Below are 24511 nucleotides of genomic sequence, written 5' to 3'. Positions count from 1 at the left end.
AAGTTACTCAACTCGATTTTAACGAGAATGATATTTTAGTATCATATGATGTAACTTCTTTGTTTACAAATGTGCCTTTGGACGAGACGATAGAGATACTTGCCACCAAGGCTTTTCGTGACGATTGGTTCAACAAAACCAACAACCTAAATATCACCAAATCAGACCTGATCGAACTGCTAGAATTAGCTACCAAACACCAGCTCTTCCAATATAATGGTGAACTGTACGAACAGAAAGATGGAGTAGGCATGGGGTCTCCCCTAGGCCCCCTAATGGCCAATGCCTTCTTGTGTCATATAGAGGAACATTTAGATCTGCCTGATTACTACAGACGGTACGTAGACGATACAATTACCGTAATGTCTTGTGAATCAGCCGCTCATGTTTTCCTTGATGAATTAAACAGCATTCATCCGTCTCTACATTTCACCATGGAAATCGCGACCAATGGTAAACTACCTTTCCTTGGAATGCTTCTTGATAAGAGTGGTCCTCGGATATCAACCTGTGTCTACCGAAAACCGACTGACAAAGGCTTATTACTACACTACCATAGTCACGTGGACCATCGTTATAAGACTGGCCTGCTTACGACCATGCTTAACAGGGCCTATCGGTTGTCCTCAAGTTGGCAATTATTCTCTGATGAGTGCGAAAAGCTCAAAAATATCTTCAAACGCCTTAAATACCCAGAGGACCTAATTAACAGATCTGTTAAGAATTTTGTCGACTATGTTCAATCGGATGCCGAGAAACCACCACAAGCGCAATACCAAGGAAAAACCGTCCGTATTGTATTACCGTACAAAGACCAGAAGTCAGCTAACGTGCTACGGAGACGACTCAAAGATCTGAGCGTTAAAATTGGTAACACCATCGAGATTGTTCCTGTGTTTATTAATCGTAAGATTGAAAGTCATCTCAAACACCGCGAAAACAAGCCAAATGTTGTAAATAACCAATGTGCTGTTTATTATTTTAAATGTGGTCTATGCGATATGGACTACATTGGTTATACAACAAGGCATTTACATCAGCGTATAGAGGAACACAAATCCCTATCATCTTCGGTTGGTCGACACATGAAGACGAAACACGATCTGGACAAACCTGAACTTAAAGCACATTTTACGATCCTAAAGAAATGCAAATCGAAATTTGACTGTCTCGTTCACGAGATGCTTTTGATACGTGAGCGTCAACCATCACTAAATAAGCAGTCAGATTCCATTCGTGCTAAAGTTTTTGTTTGACCTTCGCCTTTTGTATTCTAGCAAAAATTGTAAATATCTTAGTGTCAACTATCGTTTAATTTCCATCTATGCATGTCTTTGTTTTGACCTAACGCCCGTTGTATTTAAATTGCGAATTTTTCCAGTACAGTTTAACCTTGATAATGGGGTCAAGTCTGACTCCGAAACGTCGGATAGTGTTGTTACTTTTTATTCTTATTTAGTTTTGCAGATCAAGAGCGGAAACCTTGTAAGTGACTTGCATACAAATTTTTCTCTTATAGCTTGGCGTTGACAAGTGAATTCCTTTTTCTGATTTCTGCGTATTTATATTTTTATTTCAGTGAATCGTTTTACTTGTTTGCACTTTTATTTCAGTGAATACTTTTACTTGTTTATGAAAATAAACGCATATTGTTTCCGATAGTTGTCTTGATTCTGCCAAGTAGAGACATCGGACAGTGGGTTTCTTCATGCTGGCATTGCAGTCTGTTTTATTGTTTAGTTTTGCGAGGAGTGTTTTGTTCTTTCCACTAAGAAAATGACCTTATTATCAAAACTGACCAAAAAAAACCTAATCTTGTAAAATTTGCCTCTCCAAGAGATCTAGAGTCGCAAATTCAGTTTTGAGTTCATTTCAAAAGCTTCTGACATTCGTCGTCTCGTTTTAAAATTTCAGTAGGTTGAGAAGTCTTTTTGTAACATAACAGCATGAAGGGAATGAAGGCTCCAGTCATTGTTATTCCACCAGCAACTCGAAAAGGCACCACATAGGAACCTAACTCGTCTGCTAAGAAACCTAAACGAGACAAGAAAAGGCTAATAATTAAGGTTTAAAATACGGTGAAAGATTCATTTTAAGGGGTCAAAATCATATCCTTGATCAGGAGACTGAGGAGATGAAAAGAAAAGTAAGGGAGGGCGTCTATATCAGTCACGCAATCTCGTTGGCAGGGCTTTTATCAGCCGAGAGTAGGGCGGGCGGGAAAAGTTATAAAATAGGTTTTAGAGCAAAGTGATTCAGTAAAGAACATGCAAATGAAATGATAGACTAACCGGCTAATGGAGGACCGGTGGCAGCAAATATTGATTCCACCATCATTTGCCAGCCGATCACAGCTGCAGTTTTCAGTGGGCTGACAGTAAGATCGAGGCAGCTCACACAGGTATAAAAGCAGCCATCACCAAACCCATAAAGTATATTACAGGCCATTAGTGATGTAAACGTAGGAGATACGGTCATAAGAATCGCGCTCAAGCCCGCTGCAAATGCTGAGGCCTGGTAAACGTTGAACACGTCCACTTTTGGGTGGTTGCATAAAAAGCCGGCGAGCAGGCGGCCAGCGGAGGAACAGACGCCCCTATAAATAAAAAGTCTTGCGGCGTCTTGCGATGAAATTCCTAACTCCTCACAATAGGATACCTAATGGAGATTACAAAAATAAGAAGTATTTCAAGATTAAGTCTACTTGTTAGAATGATTATCATTGATTGACAGGTAAAGAGTTTTAATTAAAGGGTCGCGGTTAAAATTGGTCATCACACAGCTATGAAACATATGGCACGTGCACCCGGCATCTGCGACCAATGGCCACGATTTGACAAACATCAGCTGAATAAACAAAAGCTTGTCTTATTTGAATCATCCAGAGGCCACGCTTTCCATCCGAAATCTCCAGGAAATTCGAACTCTGGCAAATTAGTTCCGAAATACATGCAATCCTTTGTAATGCGATGGTTCCCGATTGTTTTGTCTTGTTAGATGGGATTTACGCCTGGATGGGTGACAGTCTGGGAATACCCCGTGCTATACAAGAGTCAGGCTGGGGTATCTGTCCTGAGTATGCGCAAAAGGTTAACAATGCGCGATTGTCAGGAGCCCATGAGTAGGAGCTTGCCTCCCCCATACAAGCCCTATGAGTCAACCTTTGCCCGTATCTTTCTATTTTTAGAACCAACCCTTCAGCAGGAGACTCACATTTACATCAATTTACATCAATTCGCACAATTTGCGTACATTGTTTTTGCTATTTTTGTCTTCGTTAGACAATGACTTTATTCTGATTGGCCATTTTAAACAGTGCATGCAGTGCCGAACAACTGGTGGCGTTCTAAAAATAGAAAGATACGGGCAAAGGTTGACTCAAGGATTATTATGAGGATTTAGTAAAGTTTCAGCAACGACTATTGCATTTCTAGCTTTTTGATTGGCGAAAAAACTCCGACTATGAGCCAATAGTCGAAGTTTTACGTCATATGGAAAATAGTGCGCCAAGATGCTCTTTCCGGACGCTTTGTAAAATTGTGGAAATAAAAATCGGCGGCAAAACCCGGATTGAGAATTTACTAAAACAATTATTCCATTCGCCCTTGTTGGATATGAAGTGATTATAACCAACTCGCGCTACGCGCTCGTTGGTTATTTTATCACTTCGTATCCAACTCGGGCTCATGGAATAATTGTTATATAGTGCATATGTAGGCTCCTATTCATGGGCTCCTGGCAATTGTTTTATATTAGGAGCTCGTAACCGAAAACTCGAACTCTTAATCCAATCAAATTCACAGGTAACTTTACTCTATTGATTCAGTAATTAACTTTATTTCTTTCGATTTAAAGAAGGGACATGCAATTTCCATGGCAGCTCTTACCAAATGGATCTGAGGGACGAAATGACCAAAGGCCGCAAAAAATTCAGGCAGGTAAAGTGCAATGACAAGAGGTTCTTTCCAAATGGATACATCTAACGCCCTTTTGATTTCTGAAATTATACTTCCGTGTTTTGTCTCTCCGCTATCTTGTTCCACTTCCTTTTCTTCGCAAGTAGCTGTCTCCTGGTCTTCTTCTACGTTAGAATCAAAGGTTATTGCAAACAATGACACGAAAAAAATAACGCCCGCCATTACCAAAAAGGCCGTCTTCCAATCAGTGGCCCTTGTTAGGGCCTCTAATGCGGGACCCATTATGAGGACCCCAACGCCAATCCCTGCTGATAATACACCAGCTGCAATTGACTGCCTCTTGCTAAAATACTGGTTAATAACGATCATGCCAGCCGAAAATAAACAGCTGCAACCGAAGCCAAAAAGAATACTGTAGCTGAAGAGAAGAAGTAATATATCGTTGGCAAACGAGCTGAGTAGCAAGCTAATTGCACAGATTTCTCCTCCGATGAGTGCAGCGACACGACATCCAAGACAGGTGACCAACGCGGTTGAGAAATGGCCGGTAAAGAATGTCAATGCGATGCCTACCGAGCCGACAGATGCTGGAAATAAAGCAAGAAATAAATATATAAACAAACATTGAGTAAATAAATAAATAAATAAATAAATAAACAAGTAAATTTCCGTCGAACTCGAGTGAATCCCGCTCCGCCGACCGGTTGGCTCCAGTTGAAATTTGAATGAGTATCGGACTACACCGTGCAAAAGTTGTGACTTTAACTCCGGCCGGACTATATAACATTGCTTTGTAGTTACGGAGTTTTGCAATGCTGCCTTTGTAATTACACCCGCAAATGGTTAGACTTTCAAGTCTTCTCGGATAAGGACAATGGACCTTATATGCCGCCTCAAAACTCTTGTTCAGAAACTCTGTGGGACGTTAAAAGTTGGTTCCCGGTTTTGTGGTCTGGACTGTTGTTCTGTATAGGAACTCAGTAATTACAAGCAGCGTAACGAGCCGTCTGGCCATAGTCCCCCATCAGTCCCGAAATGACCCGAAGAGAGTGGTGAGTAATACATGTACTTCACTTCATTTGAAGACCGGACGTTTAAATGTGTTTTGAACGTCTTAGATATCCTCTGTTATAACTGAGGATGCGGTGCCTCATGAGGCCCGTGTTTATTGATACATTCATAAATTCTCTACTTGGTTCCACATCTTTAGCCATCAGCTGGGTTTCATTGCAGTTTTTGAGCATTTACGTATATTAAGGTAAAAGGTAAAGTCTGCTACGAGCCTAGAACGCCCATCAGGCCGGCGCTTATCTCCGGTTACTGTAGCATGAAGCGACTAGGAGTAGTTCTTCTCCCCCCTGAATGGGATGCTAGTCCATCACAGGGTTACCCCCAGCATTAAATTCGCCGGTACCCATTTATACACCTGGGTGGAGAGAGGCACCGTGAGAGTAAAGTGTCTTGCCCAAGAACACAACACAATGTCCTCGGCCAGGACCCGAACCCGGACCACTAGTTCCTATTGTTCCGGAGTCGAGCGCTCTAACCATGAGGCCACCATATACGTATATTAGCACTTATTAGGCTGATTTAGCAACAGAACGGGAACGTCAGTGGCGCAGAAAAAACACCAATGAGAATTCAGAATAGAACAGACTCCACTCTTTACTTCTCTATTCTAAATTCTCATTGGTAGTTTTGCTGCGCGCGACGTCGCCACTGACGTTCCCGTTCTGTTGCTAAATCAGCCTATTATAGAGGCCCTGACAGGGTAAATTCCAACAAGCGACATGGCCCAAAAAGTAGCGACAGCACATAAAATCAAATTCCGACAAAAGACATCCTTTCCCAGCAAAATTCTGACAGTGACCAGTGACGTGAAGGAATGTGCCGAGAATGAGCCGATTAAACCGCGACACGGGTGATTTTAAAATTCAGACAAGCGGCACGGGCCACCCACCCCCTGTCAGGGCCTCATTGTATACTCAATAATCTCTCTTTTCTGATCGGTCAATGGCGAATGCATAAATAGGTTTTTGGAGAGGGCTAGAGAGCAAAAGATGTTATAGAGGGCAGTATGGAAGTTGATATGGAAACAAAGCGATGGAGTGTTTTTGTTGAATATATAATAAATAAAAAATCGCATGAACTTGCTCGCGCATTCCGTGATTTATGGTCATTCGTGATGTTTTTAAAGTTCTCAAATTGCACTCGCCTACTGTGCGTGCAATTTTTGGAACTTTCAAAACATCACGAGTGCCCATAAACCACGAGATGCAGTCACGTTCATACGATTTCCTGTACTTATTAATACTTATTAAAAACTACAATGATTATTTGATGATACAATTCTAAAGTTTTGATTGGCTTAACCCCGCATAATGTTATATGAGCCATTATACATCAGCAACTATACGCATCAATTGTTTTGCTTTTACAAAATAAATTAGGGAAGATTTACCTACAATTTGTGGGCGTTTAAAGGAACGATTACTATTCCGTAAACAAGGCTGTAGCAATAAAATGATGAATCAGTTATCACTCGTGAAGTCCTCAAATGATTTAAGAGAATTCATATTCATGATTACAGATAATATGTATCATTTACAACTCTTCTCTTTCGGTTTGACCCCGGTTCTCGGGATTTGCGTATGGAGTCACGAGATGTGCAGATGACTGGAGTTCCAATGGGATGAATTCCATGTCGTGTGGCGTGCGCGGGGGCGTGCGGTTTTTGCTGATGAAATGTTCGGAAACGGTCGCTTGTCTTGAAGAAGTGGGTGTGTCAACGGGAGGTCGGTTTCGTCGAAACGGTCCTTACGTCTCCGTTTTGTCTCTGTTGCAACGTTTGCGTCTACATTGTATCATGTAAATAGTATTTTTTGAGTTATTATCAATGTAGTGTGGAATTTTCGCCTTATCTCACCAGTAGCTGAAAATGTGTGGTCAGTTCGTCCGTCAATTATGGAATTGCGTGTGAGGACGGTTAGTTTGGAATGACGATCCTTTAAAATGCTGCGTGTCTATTATTCTATACCTAGTTTTCTTAATGCTTATATTTTTTTCCGGTTTAAACAATTGTAACGCAAATCATTTAACTCCCTGAAGAAGTCAGGCCGTGACAGACGAAACTGATTGCCTTGCATCGTTATTTTATTTGAAGTCACTGAAATTATTGCTGTTAGATTTCCCTCGACTCGGCTCTTCCGAACTATTTTTGTTCAGTTGGCCCTTGCATAAAATTTTTTTTTTTAACAAACAATTACTCCTTGTTGGTTATGAAAAGATTATAGCCAATTGCAACTAGGCTATATGTTTCATCAGAAGCGGGGTCATATGCTTTTGGTATCATCTATCATATCCAACAAGCGTGAGTGGAATGTATAATTGATAAATGTTTTAAAAATCTCATTAATTGGTAAATCATGAGCGAAGTCACCTTTAAAAACGTCACGTGAATGAGCTTTTAAATCCTCAGAAGAATTCTTTCTGCAAAACAAAATTCACCACTAAATTTTCTCCGATTCTTATTGGTTTAAATTGATCACGTGACGCGATAGCGTTCGTCCGCGGAGAGACACTATCAGCCCATAGTGCCCGTCCGAGGAAAATACCCGGATGGATAGTAGTCGTCCGCTGAAAATACCTCTGTAAACAAGCGGCCTTATGGAAAATAAACAATCGAAATTGTATTAAGAGGGTTTTTGTTTGTTTTCTTTTTCAAATTTTACATTGGCTGACACGGCTTTCGTCTAATAAAGTTGAAAATAATTCAACATGATTTTTGAACTGGCGCGCGGAAGAAAATTTAGTAGTGAACAATAAAGACAATAGAGTGTTTATGTCGATGCACCTTGGCTCGTTTTTCTGACTCCTACAGAATAAATAAAGAAAATCATCCAGACGTCCATGAGCATATTTGCCCTCGAAGCTTCGCTTCTCGGGCAAATATTTGTTTTAAGAACATCAAATTTCCAAGGGGCAACTATCAGCCGATAGTTCCGAGACAGAAACACTCTATTGTTTAATTATTACACGGTACATTATTTCAGCACACTCATGGACGTCTGGATGATTTTCTTTATTTATTCTGTAGGAGTCAGAAAAACGAGCCAAGGTGCATCGAAACAGAGAAATTATATCTGCGAAATCGTTAAGCTTACGCCAACTTAGAATGTCTCTGAGAAGCAACATGTCCGAAATGTTATGACCAACATTTGTCGAAATTTTACAAAGAATGTTTTGGATCATTAGCACTTTTTGTCACCCAAGAATCTGAAGAATTTGATCAGTTTTGGTGGCTAATAACTGGATAGTAATAACTGGAGATTTAACAAAGTTTAACAAGTTCTTTTATGTTTTTAAGTCAATTTGTAAATAGTATGATGCCTTCTGCAAGCAAACTCGGATGTCAAAACAATGACGATATTCCCTTGTCAAGTGGTGCTAAATAAACAACTTTGCCTATAAATTTTCTCCAAACCGTCGTGGGCACCCAGTTGGAACACTATGAGGAGGTCATATATTGTGGTCACCGAGTACTGAAAAAGGATGCAAAATTATTGCCAAAAAATGGACTTCTGTTTTCCTTCACGCCTGCAGTAATAACCTCTTTTCGGCTCAGTGACCTCGTGTCTTATTGGCATTTAAATGAGAGTGCAATGGATTATTTTCATAGTTGAAGTGAAACGGTGCATTTTAACGACGCAAATAAGTGAGTTTTGATACAAATCACGCCACTGTTCGGCGTTCTGTAGTATCTTTTAGGCTTCCTTTATAAGTGAACTGGTATCACACAACCAAAGACGTCTTCTGGTCCAGGATAAAATATACGACGTAACGATTCAAGCACGTCACATTAAAAGGGTCAGAAAAAGAATGAATGCTCCTGTGCTTGTGCTAGCGGCTGAAAATCTCCCAGACCCAAACACGTATTTTTCTTCCGGTCCCTTTCTCTTCCATTTGTAACAGTCACTTTTACTTCTCGTTCCTCTCCAGAAAAAAGCTAGAAGCGAGATCTCGAACCCTTTTTCTTCAATTAAATTTTGCGCCAAAAAGACAGTCGAGCGGAACGAACGCAGCAACATATGGTGTCTTTGAGCTTTCGTATGTCAAATTATGATCATCGCATGTGTAGGTTCTATTAAAAGTACTTACACCGATTGTTGATTTTCTGATTCAAATTAGAGCGCTGTTCGGTGTTCGCCAGTATTTTGTTATACTTGTTAGTGAACCTTTTCAGGCGGTTTCCTGTGATATTAAGGTATGCTGCAGTTACTGTAGCATATAATTAGTGGCTCCCCACTGGAAATGTCTGTAAAGACAAAATGTTCCATGCAAGTTTCGATATGGCAATCCCCTAGATTTTTAAGCGATAAAGTTACTGGAACATCACCGAAGAGACTCGAAGCTAGGAGGGAAGGTAGCGTTTAGCCATCACTTTCTGAAAGAAAGATTTTTTTCAAAGACTTTCGGTCCTTTCAAGCACTTCACTTTTCACGCAACAAATTCGAACAGATGAAATTCTTCTGCTGAGCTAATAAAAATATCCCTTCAAACAGTCTCAATCCACTGCAAGGAACTTAGAAACACCCCTTCGGGCTTTAAGCTGAAATATCTGTTCTTTGGATAAAATGTGTCAAAAAATATTTTCCCCTTTGTTCATTCATTTCTGTGTCACTAAAATATAAATTACCATATGATCCATACCCTCCTAAAAGAAGTAAACAGATAATTAACTCGCTTCGCACACTAACCTGCAGTTTCTTCGGATGCCCTAAAATAGTCCATTAAGACTGGTTGAAAAACTCCGAAGCTAAAAACAAACCCAAGAGTTGTAACCCAGATCATTGTAGCGCAAGCACAAACAAACCATGACCAGCAACTGTCACGTTTGCGAGGAGTACCAGCGGAGCAAAACAATTGAGGAATGACCATTTCTTGAAGGGATAATGTGAAAGGCAATCTACGGCATTTTACTGGTTAGCTGACTATCCTCCCGATTTTCTTCGTTAGGTTACGATTGAATGACGCTACACTTCACTTCTTCACTTCACCTTAATTTATGCGCAACTTTTAAGGAGCTGTAACATAAGAATGAATTCTATTGTTCAAAACTTGTATTACGAGTTCTTGTGTTTGTATTCCGTTAATACTCGTGCTCAAGTAACCGTAACCATAAAAAGGAATAACAAAGAAGCTTGATGGGCTTTTCTTAATATGATATACGGACGAGAGGATAAGGGACTCGAGAACTTGGCTACTGGTTGTGGGAGAGGACTCGGGGACTCGGGAAATAGAAATACTCTCTCAAATATAATAAGGCATTTCCAGAAAAAGCAGCGAAAGTATATCGTAACGCTGAAAAAGGAATTCTCCATATTTTAAATCAATTTGTTCACGTTTACGTTTCTTGATTTTAGCCAAAATTTTCAGTTCCGGTAAATAAATTAATCCTCCATGAGAGTGTAGCTATACTGAAAAAAGCAACAACTTTAAGAAAAAAATGGAAGTATTTTTCTTCCTTGCAACGACGTTCGTGAAGCGTACGGGCCACCGCTTTCCTGGCGCTTAGTTTTTTTGTATGAGGTGCAGGGATGGCGCATCGGTGATAGCACTCGCCTCCCACCAATATGGCCAGGGTTCGTTTCGGCGGCGTACGTGGGTAGAGTTTGTTGGTTCTCTACTTTGCACCGAAAACCCAAGAGCTCCAGCGCTAGAAGATTAGACACTAAAGTAAAGTTCCTTTTTTTTTCTTTTATCTTGGAGGGAGTCAAGCGTTTCTCAGTTCCCAGCACTACGGTTCAAGCAATTCCTTTGACCGGCCAGGACTGATCGGTATGTAAATTCTCTCCACAACTTCAACGAAAGGTCAGTTAGACAGGTATTGAGAATTAAGTAAGAGTTGTAATATAACACCAAATTCTCATGAATACCCAACAAAGAACTCTAAGGAACTAGTTGGGAGAATGAATATTTCGACCGTAGGAATGAAAGGGTTAAGTGACAACTTATTCAGATCTGGAGCACTAATTGTTCAAACGGGCTTAAGAATCAAACGAAATTAACTCAAATCAAATCAAATGTTGGCTTTTGAGGATAGGGTAAACCTAGAGTACCTGCAGAAAAATTTCTCAGAGCGGAGTCATGTAGAGAAACAAAAAACTCAACCCACATTGAAGTTGTGTCTGGGGATGGAGCCCAGGCCACATTCCTGGGAAGCGAGTTCTCTCACCACTGTCCACTGCGCCAACGCTGATTCTCGGTACACGTCGTAGGAAATCATGGAGGAGTCCTTCCTGGTAAGCCTGTGTAATTATTTGTCGCTTGCCTTTGATACGATTTCAGGGGTAACCAGTTATCCTGAGAATTCGTTGTTACAACGTTTATTTCATGCTACCATGCCAAAAAAATTAGGACTTGGTAGAATATTCCCTTCGTTGGGCTTCATTTTTTAGTGAAACGTGTATATATCTCGAAATCGTTATGAAATCGAGAGAAATGATCGTCGTAGTTACCTGGACAATTTAAACAATTTTCTTTCATAGACCTCGGAGAAATCAGTCAGGCGGCTTTATCGGGATTCAAACCCAGGACCTCTGCGATGTCGGTGCAACTGATGCTCAACCAACTGAGCTTTGAAGCCACTCAGTTGGGAGCAAATCCATCTGTTGGATTCATCTATTTTTTGGGAAAGAACTCGATGAAACTAAGAAATGGAGATGTTAAGATGTTATCCTTCTAGGACACTTGAATCAACGCAGTAAACTAAGTCAACTTTTCTTCAAATTAAAAAAATACAAGGAACTTTTTGAAAACAAACGAGATAGATAAGAATGTCTCCAAGACTAGAACGTTGACGTCAAGAGTAGTTGGAATTCGTTTTCCACGTTCAAATTGGCAAAGAAATGGTGAAGAGCATAGTCAGTGAAACCTTTCACGTAATTAACTTATACATCTGAACCCAGCCGTTCAAGGGCCTTATGACTTTATTCGGTGGATACGTCACTATCTGAAAGTTTCAGCCCGCGTCCACACCAATGTGTTTTCGAAAACGTCCGTTTATATATAACAGTCCACACTGAAACGATTGAAAACGGAGGTCCACAAATTATGAAAAGGTTTTCGAAAACGCTTTTGAAAGTGGAGAATTTTGAAAACGGAGGTCTATTGCTCTAGTGTGAATGGCGGAAACGGAGGTTTTCGAATACGTGTGACGTCATAATCTTATGCCTCCCTCTCAATTTCCCAAAGAATGGTAACAAGAACTCATCATTAGATCTCCGTTGTCAGTCTCCAGTGTGGACCGCCGACAACGATGTGAAAACGCTAGTGTGGACACAGATCTTTTTATCCGTTTTTAGGGAGCCGGATCACTAAACTGTAACATTACTTGCATTACTTGCTGCTTTTAATCTCATTATAATTTACATTTTTGTTTGGGACCAAATGGTTTCGCTTTTGTGGCCTCCCTGTCCATACTTGATTTCTCTCTCTGTTTATACAATATGGTCGAAGTAAAATAAAATAAACAAAATAGAGGTTTTTGAAAACGCATTAGTGTGGATGGGCCCTCAGTCTCAGTCTCTTAGTTCTTTTCTCAATTTTCAGTGAGGCTACACTCTACTGGAGGATTATTTATTTAAAAGAAATAATAATTTTGTCTAAAATCGAGGGAACTCAATTTGTAGGATCGAAATTGATTTAAAGTATTGCCAGTTGTTCTACTTTATGATGTACTTCATTGACTCATTTTCTGGACATGTTTTGTATATGAAAATGCATTTCGAGTTTCTGATTCCTAGAGTCCTTAACGGGGCTAAGTCACGCTATTTTAGGTAATTTTGTTTAATTTTGTTAATTATGAGCTCTAATTATCAAATTGGCAGAGCAAGAGTCTTTCATTTGAAAAATCATGGCCACATAACAACTGAGAATGATTTTCCAGCTTTGTAAATGACATTTTGATATAGACTGATATAAATTTGAAAAAAGGTGGGCCGACGTTTTTCAAATTTACCCAAATTGAATCCATTTCAATCCTTTTTATTATTATGCAGATTTCTGCTTTCCTGCGAACAATAAAAAGTGACGCGCCACACTTGGTTGCATCTTTTGAGCTCCTAACACCTGTCCTACTGTGGTAAAACATGATGTTTTACAGAATGGCCAAACAGCGTAAAACACCCTGAAACATGTTTTATGAAATCCAAAAAAAGCAAAGAATTGTGTTCGTCTCCGTTCGCCATCTTGAAAGAAACCAGCACATGACAAGATACCGTATCCATAGAGACAACAAAGTAGTGGACTTTGTACTCGTGGGCAAGTCAAACATCTGTCCAAACGTGTAAAAAACATCGGTCACCAAACACGACAAGAAAACAAGTATTTTAATTCTAATAAAGGCTTCTATTAATTGGTGTTTAATCTAGGAATTTGCACAGGGAAATGAACAACGTCTAAGCTCAAACCATCCGCTCTGTCAATTTATTTTATCTCCCGTGCGAAGTAAATGTATGATGGAGAATTCAATTTCTGAAGGCCTGTCCAAATGGTAATTAAAATGTTTTTACGGCAAAACATGTCAGTAAAACATTGTCGGAGTAGCAAATTAAAACATTTTCACGTTTGGTACGAAGCCACCTTGTTTTTTTTTGTTGTTTTAACATGTTTCAACGAGTTGGGTACGATTAGGATTCTGTCAAACATTTTAAGAGACATATAATTCGCAATGTAGCCATTACACGAGGGTCCCAATGGGATGGTGGCCTTTACGTTTATCGGCTAAAATTTTGGCTCTTTTACGGCTATCGGTTAATTTTTTTCATTTACGGTTAACAAAAAAATTAAAAATCAATTTCTTTGTTTCAAAGAGTTAAATATTAATAAACCTGTATTTTTTGTATCTTTAAGCAAAATAAAGGTCTTGGGATCATCTCTGGATGAAATAAGTTATTTGATAGCTCATACTTTTAAGTATTTCACTTCTAAAACTATTTTACCCGTAGAAATGTCAACGGTTACTTTTACAAATCTAGGGAACAGTTTCTTTTACGCGGTTAAATTTTTTTTCACCCTATTTACGACTAACGGTTAAAATTTTTCAATTTTTACGGCTATCGACTAAATTTTTGGACGTTTTACGCCTATCGGTTAACCCCATTAAGACCCTCTTACACGGTCTCCATGAAAATTTTCATTCGCAAAAGCCGCTTGCTGACTAACTGACTGAGTCTAGGTAATTGAACTCTGCGTGATTGTGAAAACCTGCGCCAACAGAAGTGTGTAGCAGTGTGAACTCCATATTTGTCTCCTCCATACTCAGCGAAAATTGACTCAAGTACCCCCCCACCCTCCCCCGTTGGGTCTTTTTCACCAGAACAAGACTCTAAGAGATCCTGGCACTAGCAGAGAAAGATGTTGGGCACAGAGTTCCCAATGCTGGGTTCTGGTTTACTGTAAAGGATTTCTCACATGAAATGCTTCGCCTCATGGGCTATTACTATTCCCCTTACGGGCTACGGGTCTAATCGTTAATTAATCACCCGAAGTGTAACCAATCAGCACAGAGAATTTTGAATAATCACCCATGTAATTAGTATGGGTAATCAAATGGTGACGATTGAAATTAGGGAATAATTTGACGAGTATACTCAGTATACCATCTGATTAGCTATTGATATCATGGGTGACAAGTTACGTTCATAAACGCCATTTTGGTGGTGTTCGAAAAGTTGCCATAGCAACATTGTAATTCCCGTGGTGAATGAATCAACGAATGAAATGATATATGAAAGGAATCATATATTGAACTTTGTGTCCAACACCCTTCTCCGTTAGGGTCAGTAAGGGTGCGTTCGATTGACCCTATTCCGGAATAAGAATACGTGGAGTGATGATTTAAAACGGCATGTTTGGCGTTTAATTGAAGCAACAAGGATAAGAAAGATATGTTTGAAATAGCATTTTAGCAGGTGTTTGACAATTGTGAAGTGAATCTCCTTCAAAACGAAGGATTTCTAACTTCTATTCCACGAATTCCCATTCCGGAATAGGGTCAATCGAACGCACCCTTACGGCATAGCGGCAAAAAGACCTAAAGAAAAACTTTTGTTGGTGCAGGTTTTTTTTTTTACCAATTTTCACATTCACTTTAAATTAATTTAGCGTTCGTTTACATCCCCAGATTCAGCAAGGTTTGAAAAAAAAAACATTGTTTCACATATTTAGTATGATTAATTATTTGAACGATACTGAGCACGCGATATTTGCGAATGTGCATGCTACCTGGAAGGCGATTGGACTTACCAAATGGCTGGAGACATTAGGGCCGTTTATACGAGAGAAAATAAGCCGCGGCTGAAGTTACGTAAGCCGCAAAAGAAACTATTTATACGAGTATAAACTCCCAGGCCAGGATAAGACGCGGCTTGAGAAAGCCGTGAACGTAGATTTCGTACCATTTATACGGGGTGTTCGCGGCTTACGTAAGCCGCGGCCAGAGTTAAGCGGCCTATTTTCTCTCGTATAAACGGCCCTAATGTCTGCATTTTGAAATTGATGTCGCTTGAAAGCAAAATGTAGGCTTCTCAGATGAATATGCAAATGAAATTGTATACACCTTATTCCAAAATGGCCGCTATTTAGATATTCTTTTGTTTTTATTCAAGGCAAAATATTCTTTTGAATTTTCAGCTCAAGAACGAGGCATCAAGGGCTAATTTGAATAAAAACAAAAGAGTATTTGAATGACGGCTATTTTGGAATAAGGTCTATACCACTAAGAGAATAGACCAACGATATATTAAAATTCAGAACTAAACGAAATGCATCATCTCGAGGCTCTGGGGAATAAATATAAGGATTTGTATGAGTTTATTACCAAAAGCCTACTAGAAAAAGAAAAGAGGCCTGGGCAAAATCCAGGAAACCATAACCGTGCGATTGCGCCCCTCGATCCAAGCATCCACTATGTCAAGTGATTTTATGTCCCGGCAGAGCGATAGGTTCAACCTTGTCCCCAGCGTATCTCTTCTTCATTTCTCTTGGACCAAGAGATGTATTTTTCATGCGGATTACAATGTCGAATGAGCGCGCAGGTTGAGTTCGATTTCAAATAACAAGAATGAGTCAGTATTTAATTACCACTTTATTACACTTATTTTAAATCCTCTCAAGGAATTTTGCCGAGGTTAATAAATGTTTGTTTATCCATGCAAAGAGATCAGACAGAGATCATTGTCGTCGACTAAAAACTGTAAGTAACTGAAATTATCCTTTTTTATCTGTAAAAGGGGGAATTTGTAAAACTGAGAATGTAAAATAGTCATTTTTATTGCTCTATATTATTGTGCATTCCGATTGGCTACGGCAGGTAAACCATGAATAAACCTGATTGGCAAGTCTTATTTTATTGTCATTTGAAGCACTCTTGAGAGCCAGCCAATCAGATTTCAAGGGTCACTCACGATTTCAAGGATTCGATTCATGGGTTTAAGGAAGACTCCTATGAATGAAAAATACAATTCATGCTGAAAACATTGAAATGCTATTTATTTCGCCTTAATTACAAAAAAAGTGAACTTTTCAAACCAGAAACAAAATAAACCACAACATATGTTACTCTTACAACCAAACAAGTTATCAGTATTCATTTCTCGTTTTTAGAGAGAGGCTGTCTTTTTGCTGTAAGATGACCTATGAATTGATGTTACTGGACTCGCAAGCAACTGCATATGCATCAATGAGGCGATTCTTGATCAACAAGCACCCTTTTGAATGGCACTGTAGTTTGAGTTCCTCTCTCTTCTTCTTCGTTAACGGAGGAACTGAGGTCAGGTCTTTTGTAACATAACAGGATGAACGGAATAAAGGCCCCGGAGAGTGTGATGCTGCCTGCCACACGGAAAGGAACCACATACGAACCCAACTTGTCTGCTAACAGACCTGAGTGTGAAAAATAATCATGTTAGGTTAGCTTGGGTATGTTTGATGTAGGACTCCTACATGGAAAAATAGAAGATGTTTGCACTAACTATTTTCACATTCATACTTATTTGGCTTCAATACTTGGGATCCTGTGATACACCGTAATAATCACTTTGGTTGTCTACACGTACAGACGGTCCCGTAACGGCAAAAGAAATACAGGAATTGGGGCGGATCTATGGATAGGACGGTCAACCCCTTAAACCAAAATGAAAAACATGTAAACAAGACCGGTTTCTGAGGTTATAACACCTTTGAGCGTAGTCCTTTAAATAGCACAAAACCGAAACGGTTTCAAAGATATTAAACAAATTACGATTATCCCTTAAAAGCTGAAAATCCTTTTTTCCGAGAGTTTATATGAATCACCCATGGGGCATTTGACCGACAATTCTACGAATTCCTGGATTCGTCCCAAAGGAATAACGATAATTTTCGTGACACTTACCGGCTAAGGGAGGACCGATTGCCGCGAATAACGCTGATATTGAAATATTCCATCCAAGCACAGCAGTGGATTTGAGTGGACTGACAGTGAATGTAAGAACACTTAAACTGGTAAAGAAAAAGCCATCGCCGAGTCCGTAGAATACCATGCAGATGGTAAGAGTTGTGAACGTTGGGGCCGCAGTCATGAGGATGATGCTCAATCCTGCGGTAAATTGCGCAGCTTGGTAAACTTTGAACGTGTCCACTCTCGGATGATTGCATAAAAAGCCGGAAAGCAAACGGCCAGCGGAGGAGCACAAACCTTGATAAATGAATAGTCTGGATGCTTTTTCAGCTGAAATTCCTAATTCTTCAGAATAGCGAATCTGAAAAATGAATATACATTTATGACAGCCCATGGCAGAAATGCTGTTTATATCTCTGAAAACGGTCCTTACATAAGCATGAGCCCAAGGACCAAAATGTTTCCTTTTCTTCGGTCTGTCTTGTACGTGCGCTTTTGCTTGCGTTTGTTTGCGTTGTGTTACAACAGGACGTAACGCAAGCTGCGATCTTCGTCCAATGAAAAAGACCCGTTCCAGATTCCACTCCCAGCGCCACGTTGTGAAAGAGAATATGGAACTGGTTCGTTTTCACTTGACACGGTTTATGCTTGCGCTAGTGCTTGCATCGCTAGTGAAAACCAGGCTTATCGGCAAACGTCAAGCCCAAAAATTCCAGTAACAATTCATTTGAACTTTTTATGTAATTAAGCCCCTCGCCGTTTGCTGTTTTACGTAAACGGGCTCATCTTCGGTGTAAAAACCTCTGAAACGTACGGATGATGTAACACAAAAGAAAACGAAAGAGCCAAAAACACACCAAACAATAACTAAACTCCACAACGAGGTATCAAAACAAAGCAAAAGTTTCAAAGGTTTTTACACCGAGATAAGCCCCGTAAACAAGATGCTAAATTTCTCTCTTGCTTTTAAACACCGAAGCGACTTGCAATTCGGAAATGGACTATTGAAAGCATTAGCTTGATCAAGGCCAGAGAGACAACTCTACACTTAACGAAAAATGCAAGTTACGCAGGAAAACGCCTGCGAGTGGAAGCATCTGATTGGCCGAGAATATGGCGCATTTTTTTTTTTTTGAGCCAATCAATGAAAGGTGCGATGCAAAGCCGAGCTCATAAAAAATTTGCCTTCAACACTCATTTGAAACTGTGTCAGTGATGTACATGATTACCGGCAAATACAAAGATTAAATCTGATCTGCATATCCTTTTTTATTACATTAACACCAATGAAATACCAAGTGGGCTTTCGCGCGAAAAAATGATATCTTCACACGTAAAAAGATCACTGTTACTATGGTTACATATAAAAATCGCGCCTTGCAATGCATTTTGTGAAATAATTTATTATTTCATTGATCTCGTGTTGAAAAATATTTCACTCGTTCGCTGCGCTCACTCTTGAAATATTCTTCAACTCTCGAGGAGAAATTTCGTATCTCAGCGCGGCCATGTAATATCTTCTATGAGTGATCATAGATTCGATCGCCGTCTTTGTGTTTTTTCTTGTTAAATTTACACTTAAACATTACGTAGACAGAGCGGACAATGTGAGCTGATTTGCTAAGATACACAAAACTTGGCGGGGAAGCTGTTCTGAAAAAACGATCTGTCCAAGGAAAAACATGGGTTGGCAGCCGGCAGGTACTGGGTAACGAGCTCCTTCCTCTGCATAAAACATTTGCAAGGAAAAATACTGATTCATTCCTCACGGGACCATTAGAACCCACAAATGACCAGCTCCCAACGTCAGTGGATTCACAGCTCAGTTGGTTAGAGCGTCGCACCGGAATCGCTAGGTCACGGGTTCAAACCCCGTTGAAGTCCTGAATTCTTCAGGCTTCTCTGCGCAATTGTAAAAATTGCGTTCATAACTGCGAAGATCATAGCTTCACTTGATTTCATATCCGCAATTCATATATGATTCATTTCATATGCCATTTCATTTCATTTCATAATTTATTATGGGGGACGGGGAGTGGCAAAGTGTCATGGTCAGGCTTCCCGAGTGGCGGTGCAGTGGCCAGCGCAACAGTCTCCCGACCCCAGGACTGCGTGTTCCGGGCTTAGCTCTGGCACCGTTTTGTATGTTTTCCTCTGCACACACATCCTCTCTCTCTCCCTCCCTCCCCCCCCCCCCCACCCCTCTCTCTCTCTTTCTCTCTCTCTCTCTACCCAGATGCATAAATAGACACCAGATACATGCTTTCAGGGTTACACTCAGTCGCTTCGTTCTATTTCAAATCGGATAAGCTAGCATGGCCATGTTCAACCTACCGGCTGGTGTGCGACTTTCCTATTTACGTTGAGATATGTCCAGGATTTACCTAATTAGATCCGCGTTGATTTTAATAAGCGTCACGAAGTGTTCCCTTGCTCTTCTACTCAACTGCAACATCACTCGTGTCTCGGAATACTTAACAATTATCCGCCGAAGGCGAAGTGATCATCGGTGAATATTCACCCATAATCACTGAGTCTGAGGCGAATAATTGTTTTAGTATAAATACGCAGGTGATTATTTCAAAAAAGAGGGGAAAAAAAAAACATTTCAACGCGAAATCATCTTCACTTACAGAGGCAAAACGACTACTGGCAGCCATTTTGGTGATTATCGGCTGATAATCCAAGATAGCGAGCCAATGAGAGTGCGCGATTTTGTATAATCAGCTGTGTATTTATACTAAAGACAATTAAAGTCACAAAGTGTCCCTCCAATTGCATGTCCTCAAGTAAAGGTAAACAGCTACATTTACCCAAACCTGAAAGTAACCCTGACCTTTAATGCTTAGACTTAAAGGGACACCTCGGGTTGGATGTCAAAATTGGGTGTGCATCTCAGTAGGTGCAATCCTGGACAAAAGAGAATTTCACTGCAAACCTGCTTACCATGTGAATCAGAGGGACAAGGTGGCCAAAAGACAACAAAAAACCAGGAAGGAAAAAAGCAATAACTGGAGGCTCTTTCCAAACAGACAAGTCAAACGTCTTCTTGATTTTGGAAATAAGAGTTCCATTATTCATATTTCCACTGGCTGTTTCTTCGTAAGTAATTTCTTCATTTCCCTCGACGTTAGGGTCAAAGGTAATAACAAGGGAACGCAGGACAACAACGACTACCGCCATTATGCGACAGGTGGACCGCCATCCAGTTGCCCTAATTAGGGCCTCCAGAGTGGGGCCCATCACAAGGATGCCACCTCCAACCCCAAAATTTAAGATACCCATAGCAATTGACTGCCTTCTGTTAAAATACTGGTTAATCACAATCATTCCAGAGGAAAACGTACAACTGCAACCGAATCCAAACAAGACACTGTAGGTAAAGAGGAGAAGATATAGGTTGTCCACAAAGGAGCTGACGAGCAAGCTAACGGCACAGAAGACACCTCCGATTATGGACGTGATCCGACATCCAATTCGGGTGACCAGGGTGGTTGAAATATGACCACTGAAGTACGTCATTGCTATCCCCACAGAACCAATGCATGCTACAATTAAACGAAAATAATTAGGCTACCTTTGTATAAGTAATGGCTGGCATTTTCGAAGAAACCACGAACACAACCCTGACGTGTCGTTACTATTTTTATCATATAGAGGGTCTAATTACTCAATTCTGATTGCTCAATCGAGAGGGCCTTTTTCCGTAACACAGGGCCGTATTACTAAAATGCTATATTGAATAATTCGTTGCTTGGTTACGGTTATAAAATTTGGTGAATTTTGGTAACAAATAGCTGAGGTAGAGATGATAAACAATTTGAAAACTGCTAGCGGAAATGAAAATGCTCGAAAAAGCACAAAAATGACATTTTTTAAGAATGGGCTGGAGAAACAAAAAATGATAACTTGAATTTGAATGGCTTGGGAAGTCAGTGTAAAATTTGGCCTTCTAAATTATGAACAAAAAGAGGCATGAGTTCCTCGTGAAATTAAGGATCAATCTCACTTGTGTTTTCTACACAACCCATTTTTTTTTATATTTTATCAAAACATACTTATGCCAACACCGTGAATGAAGTTGATCCTTCATTTTACAAGGTCCCATACGATTATTTGGTGTTTCAGCAACTGGTTGGTGAGTGTCCAATTAAAACTGCGATTTTACAAAAGGTAATATTGATCATCACACTACTGGTTGTTCGACTCGGAGCCGATTGACTTAATTCCACGATTAGCTTTAAAACCTATTTAGTAAGCATGAATAAAAGTTTGAAACGAGAGAGGCCGCTGTGGAAAAAAGGATGAAAGGAAAAAATGTCCGACATATTGAACTAGGAAAATCAAACAGAACAGATTTTTTAAGAGGAACGCATATTTTTTTAATGATTTTTAATTAAACAATGCGACAATTAAGGTCTTAGTCTGCATTTTAAACCCAGTCTACAGTCTCCATTTTGTACCTAGTCTGCAATCTGCAATTAATATTCACTCTGTAGTCTGCATTTTATACCGACCGATCCAACTTCTTATATCGGATTCCAGATTTCAGATTTTAGATTTAAGGCAAAGCCGCCCCAATGGTCCATGTGTAAGCAACACAATAGTGCGGATAAAATCTTTCGGGTTTAAAAGAATTAAAGCTCTCTACAGTCACTCACCTGTAATTTCTCTTGAAGCATTAAAATAATCCATAAACACCGGCAGAAAGACTCCGAAGCTAAAAACGAAGCCCAGCGCTGATATCCAAGTTATTGTGGCGCAAGCACAGACCAGCCATGACCACAAACTATCACGTTTGCGAGGAGGACCGGTGGAGCAAAACAACTGAGAAATGGCCATCAGTTTCAGGTAAGTAAACTAATATGAAATTACAATATGTTTAAATACAAACTAATTTCTTTTTTTTTTGGTGTGGGGGGGGGGGGGGGGAGGAGGGGGAAGGCAATTTAGAACGGTCTCCTCAAAATAAGTTGACGATATAAATTAAAACTTTGTTTCTGTAAACACATGAGGGTCCTTCAATTGAACTTTAGAACTGAAGTAGAGTTGTGCCTTTACATGCGTCATACGAATTAATTAAAGAACTTGAGATGATTTACGTATGATCTGAATTGTTCGGTGTCTTGTTTAGTTCAATTTATTGCAGGCTTACAAAGAATTATTTTTATCACATAACTCAGTCAGGACTATTCAATCAGCCTGGGGCCGGTTTCTCAACCCTGGTTAGCGCTAACTTTCGGTTAAGAGGTATCAAATCCAATTCTTGGTTTTCACGTGACGTCAGAAAAAAAACTAAAGTTAAAAATTTTGCGTTTTTACCTTCATCGGGTAAAAAACATTTTAGAAATATGTATACTGGACTGTTTTCAGCTCGGTAGCATGCTTTGTTTTGAAAATAGAGCAGTTTGATTTTCAATTTTTTTTTTTACAATGCGTGACATCTGGATTGCTTCTGAGAAACATGTCACGTACATGAAAACATCGATTCGCCTTGTGTTTTGAATAACCAGTATGTTAAGAGAAGTGTCTATGCGAATGTTTTAAGTTTTGCAAAGAGAGAAAAATGTTTAGAGAGAGCCAAAGTAAACTCCAGATGTTTCCACTCGTTTCCGGCCGCCATTTTGGCGTCTCTCAGGGGGACATCATCCTGGAGTCTACCCTTTTCTGAAGAACTCGAGTTTGGAATATCGTACAGCCGTAAAACTTTGACTCGCTGTTTATTTATTACCCTTCTACAATATCTCAATTTCTTGATTTAATTTATTGAATGGTAAGCGATTTTATTATTTCTTTGCGTGATACTTGCATGACGTGAAAACCAAGAATAGGTTTTCATGGTATTTAACGTTGGTTAGCACTAACCATGCTTCGAGCAACCCGGGCCAGGTTGTTATACCAACTGTGAGAGTACCAAAAACTTAACTGAAACCCCCAGAGTGAGTACTGTATAAAGACTGTTTAAAGAGACAATCTTAACAGCTAGAAGAATTTGATTTGTGAGGATTTCGGAGCCAAAAAACTGACATATGCCCTGCAATTTCAGAGTACAAAATCTTCCTTTAGAGAACTTGATAAAATGTACCTCCCATATAGAGAGGTTCTCAATTGAACGTCGAAAGTAATTAGCGAATTGCTTTGGTTTTGCATTTCTTCACTCAGTTATGGTTCAAAGTTCTCGCTCCACCTTTTCAACTAATCAGAAGTGAAACATAAGCTAATCGTGGCTCGCGCGTGCACATTTTCCCGCGGTTTGTGTCGGCTACCTACGTGTAAATACTTCGAGTTTTGATTGGTTTACTGGATTGTCTCCATTGGCCAAAGTAATTACTTTGGTTTTGGTTTACGACACTCGATTGAAACTCGCTCTATGGGCGAGGTATCTTGTAGAACGATCTAAAACGTAGAGCTAGTAAAGAAAAAGACAGTGTGAAAGAGGAGAATAAGCGATTATCCATTTTATGTTCACTTTAGCATGAACGCATTAACTTAAAAGGTACCTTTTGTACATTTTTGCCGAGTATAGAAACGAACATCTGCTAAGAGATGCGTACAGCACTATTTTTTCCGCGTTCATTAATTAAATTAATCCAAAATTTGTTGTTTGTATGATTGCCGACTTCGATTTAATCTTTTATAAGAGCATTAAAATTGCTCCGCATTTGCATGCACAATGGTATTCTTCAACGATTGATCAACTGATTTTTCTTGGTCACAAGATTTATGAAGCCTTAGAGGGCGGCAAAGAGGTACGAGTTCTCTTCCTAGATATAATTTAAGCAAGGCATTTGATAAGGTGTGGCATACTGGTTTGGTGCGTAAGTTGGAGGCTCTAGGTGTACAATCGCCCTTATTTTAATGGTCCGAGAGTTACTTGTGTAACCGAAAACAGCGTGTAGTAAATAGAAGGACAATGCTCTGACTGGCGAACAGTTCACTCTGGAGTTCCTCAAGGGTCTGTGCTAGGTCCGCTTTTATTTCTTATTTACATCAATGATATTACTGACGATCTTGCCTCCCTTCCGTTGATCTATGCCGACGATACTACACTGCTTGAATTTTTTTACGACCCCGCCGTATGAGCTGATCGTCTTAACTCTGATTTAAATAAGATTGCTGTGTGGGCTGATAAATGGTTGGTAACCATGAATCC

At 39.8% G+C, this 24511-nt stretch overlaps 3 protein-coding genes and 1 long non-coding RNA gene across 4 annotated transcripts in view; 2 read left to right on the top strand and 2 right to left on the bottom strand.

The window, feature by feature from the left end:
• The window catches only part of LOC137981057 (uncharacterized), an 11283-nt gene extending 9746 nt beyond the window's left edge, over positions 1 to 1537 (top strand). The window contains exons 2-3 of the mRNA XM_068828423.1: positions 4 to 1073; positions 1520 to 1537. Coding sequence (XP_068684524.1) covers positions 4 to 1073; positions 1520 to 1537 — 1088 coding nt within the window. The remainder of the gene's footprint in view (positions 1 to 3; positions 1074 to 1519) is intronic.
• Positions 1452 to 9973, bottom strand: LOC137979451 (monocarboxylate transporter 10-like). Its single transcript, XM_068826708.1, has 4 exons — positions 9674 to 9973; positions 3888 to 4504; positions 2292 to 2658; positions 1452 to 2034 (listed from the first exon to the last, which is right to left on the bottom strand). Exons 1-4 carry the CDS (start codon positions 9852 to 9854, stop codon positions 1868 to 1870), a joined length of 1332 nt encoding a protein of 443 aa, XP_068682809.1. The 5' UTR covers positions 9855 to 9973; the 3' UTR covers positions 1452 to 1867.
• A 6096-nt stretch (positions 9974 to 16069) lies between these two features.
• On the bottom strand, positions 16070 to 22258 carry LOC137979397 (monocarboxylate transporter 10-like). Its single transcript, XM_068826651.1, has 4 exons — positions 22020 to 22258; positions 20305 to 20906; positions 17353 to 17719; positions 16070 to 16862 (listed from the first exon to the last, which is right to left on the bottom strand). Exons 1-4 carry the CDS (start codon positions 22198 to 22200, stop codon positions 16657 to 16659), a joined length of 1356 nt encoding a protein of 451 aa, XP_068682752.1. The 5' UTR covers positions 22201 to 22258; the 3' UTR covers positions 16070 to 16656.
• LOC137979398 (uncharacterized) overlaps positions 21393 to 24511 on the top strand; it is a 6537-nt gene continuing 3418 nt past the window's right edge. Inside the window, exons 1-2 of the long non-coding RNA XR_011118317.1 lie at positions 21393 to 21531; positions 22038 to 22209. This is a non-coding gene — a long non-coding RNA (uncharacterized lncRNA). The remainder of the gene's footprint in view (positions 21532 to 22037; positions 22210 to 24511) is intronic.

This window comes from Montipora foliosa, chromosome 12 (assembly GCF_036669935.1).
Source record: "Montipora foliosa isolate CH-2021 chromosome 12, ASM3666993v2, whole genome shotgun sequence".
Classification (NCBI taxonomy): Eukaryota; Metazoa; Cnidaria; class Anthozoa; order Scleractinia; family Acroporidae; genus Montipora; species Montipora foliosa.
The sequence above is the reverse complement of the archived record's forward strand: the minus strand, read 5'-3'. Positions and strand labels throughout refer to the sequence as shown.

Coding starts and splice junctions, on each gene's coding strand:
- LOC137979397 (XM_068826651.1), bottom strand. CDS start 22,200: ATGGCCATTTCTCAGTTGTTTTGCTCCACCGGTCCTCCTCGCAAACGT. Junction 20,907..22,019: donor TGCTTCAAGAGAAATTACAG/GTGAGTGACTGT, acceptor GTTTAATTGTAG/CATGCATTGGTTCTGTGGGG. Junction 17,720..20,304: donor TTGTCCCTCTGATTCACATG/GTAAGCAGGTTT, acceptor TTCATTTTTCAG/ATTCGCTATTCTGAAGAATT.
- LOC137979451 (XM_068826708.1), bottom strand. CDS start 9,854: ATGGTCATTCCTCAATTGTTTTGCTCCGCTGGTACTCCTCGCAAACGT. Junction 4,505..9,673: donor GGCATCCGAAGAAACTGCAG/GTTAGTGTGCGA, acceptor CTTTATTTCCAG/CATCTGTCGGCTCGGTAGGC. Junction 2,035..2,291: donor CACCGGTCCTCCATTAGCCG/GTTAGTCTATCA, acceptor TGTCTCGTTTAG/GTTTCTTAGCAGACGAGTTA.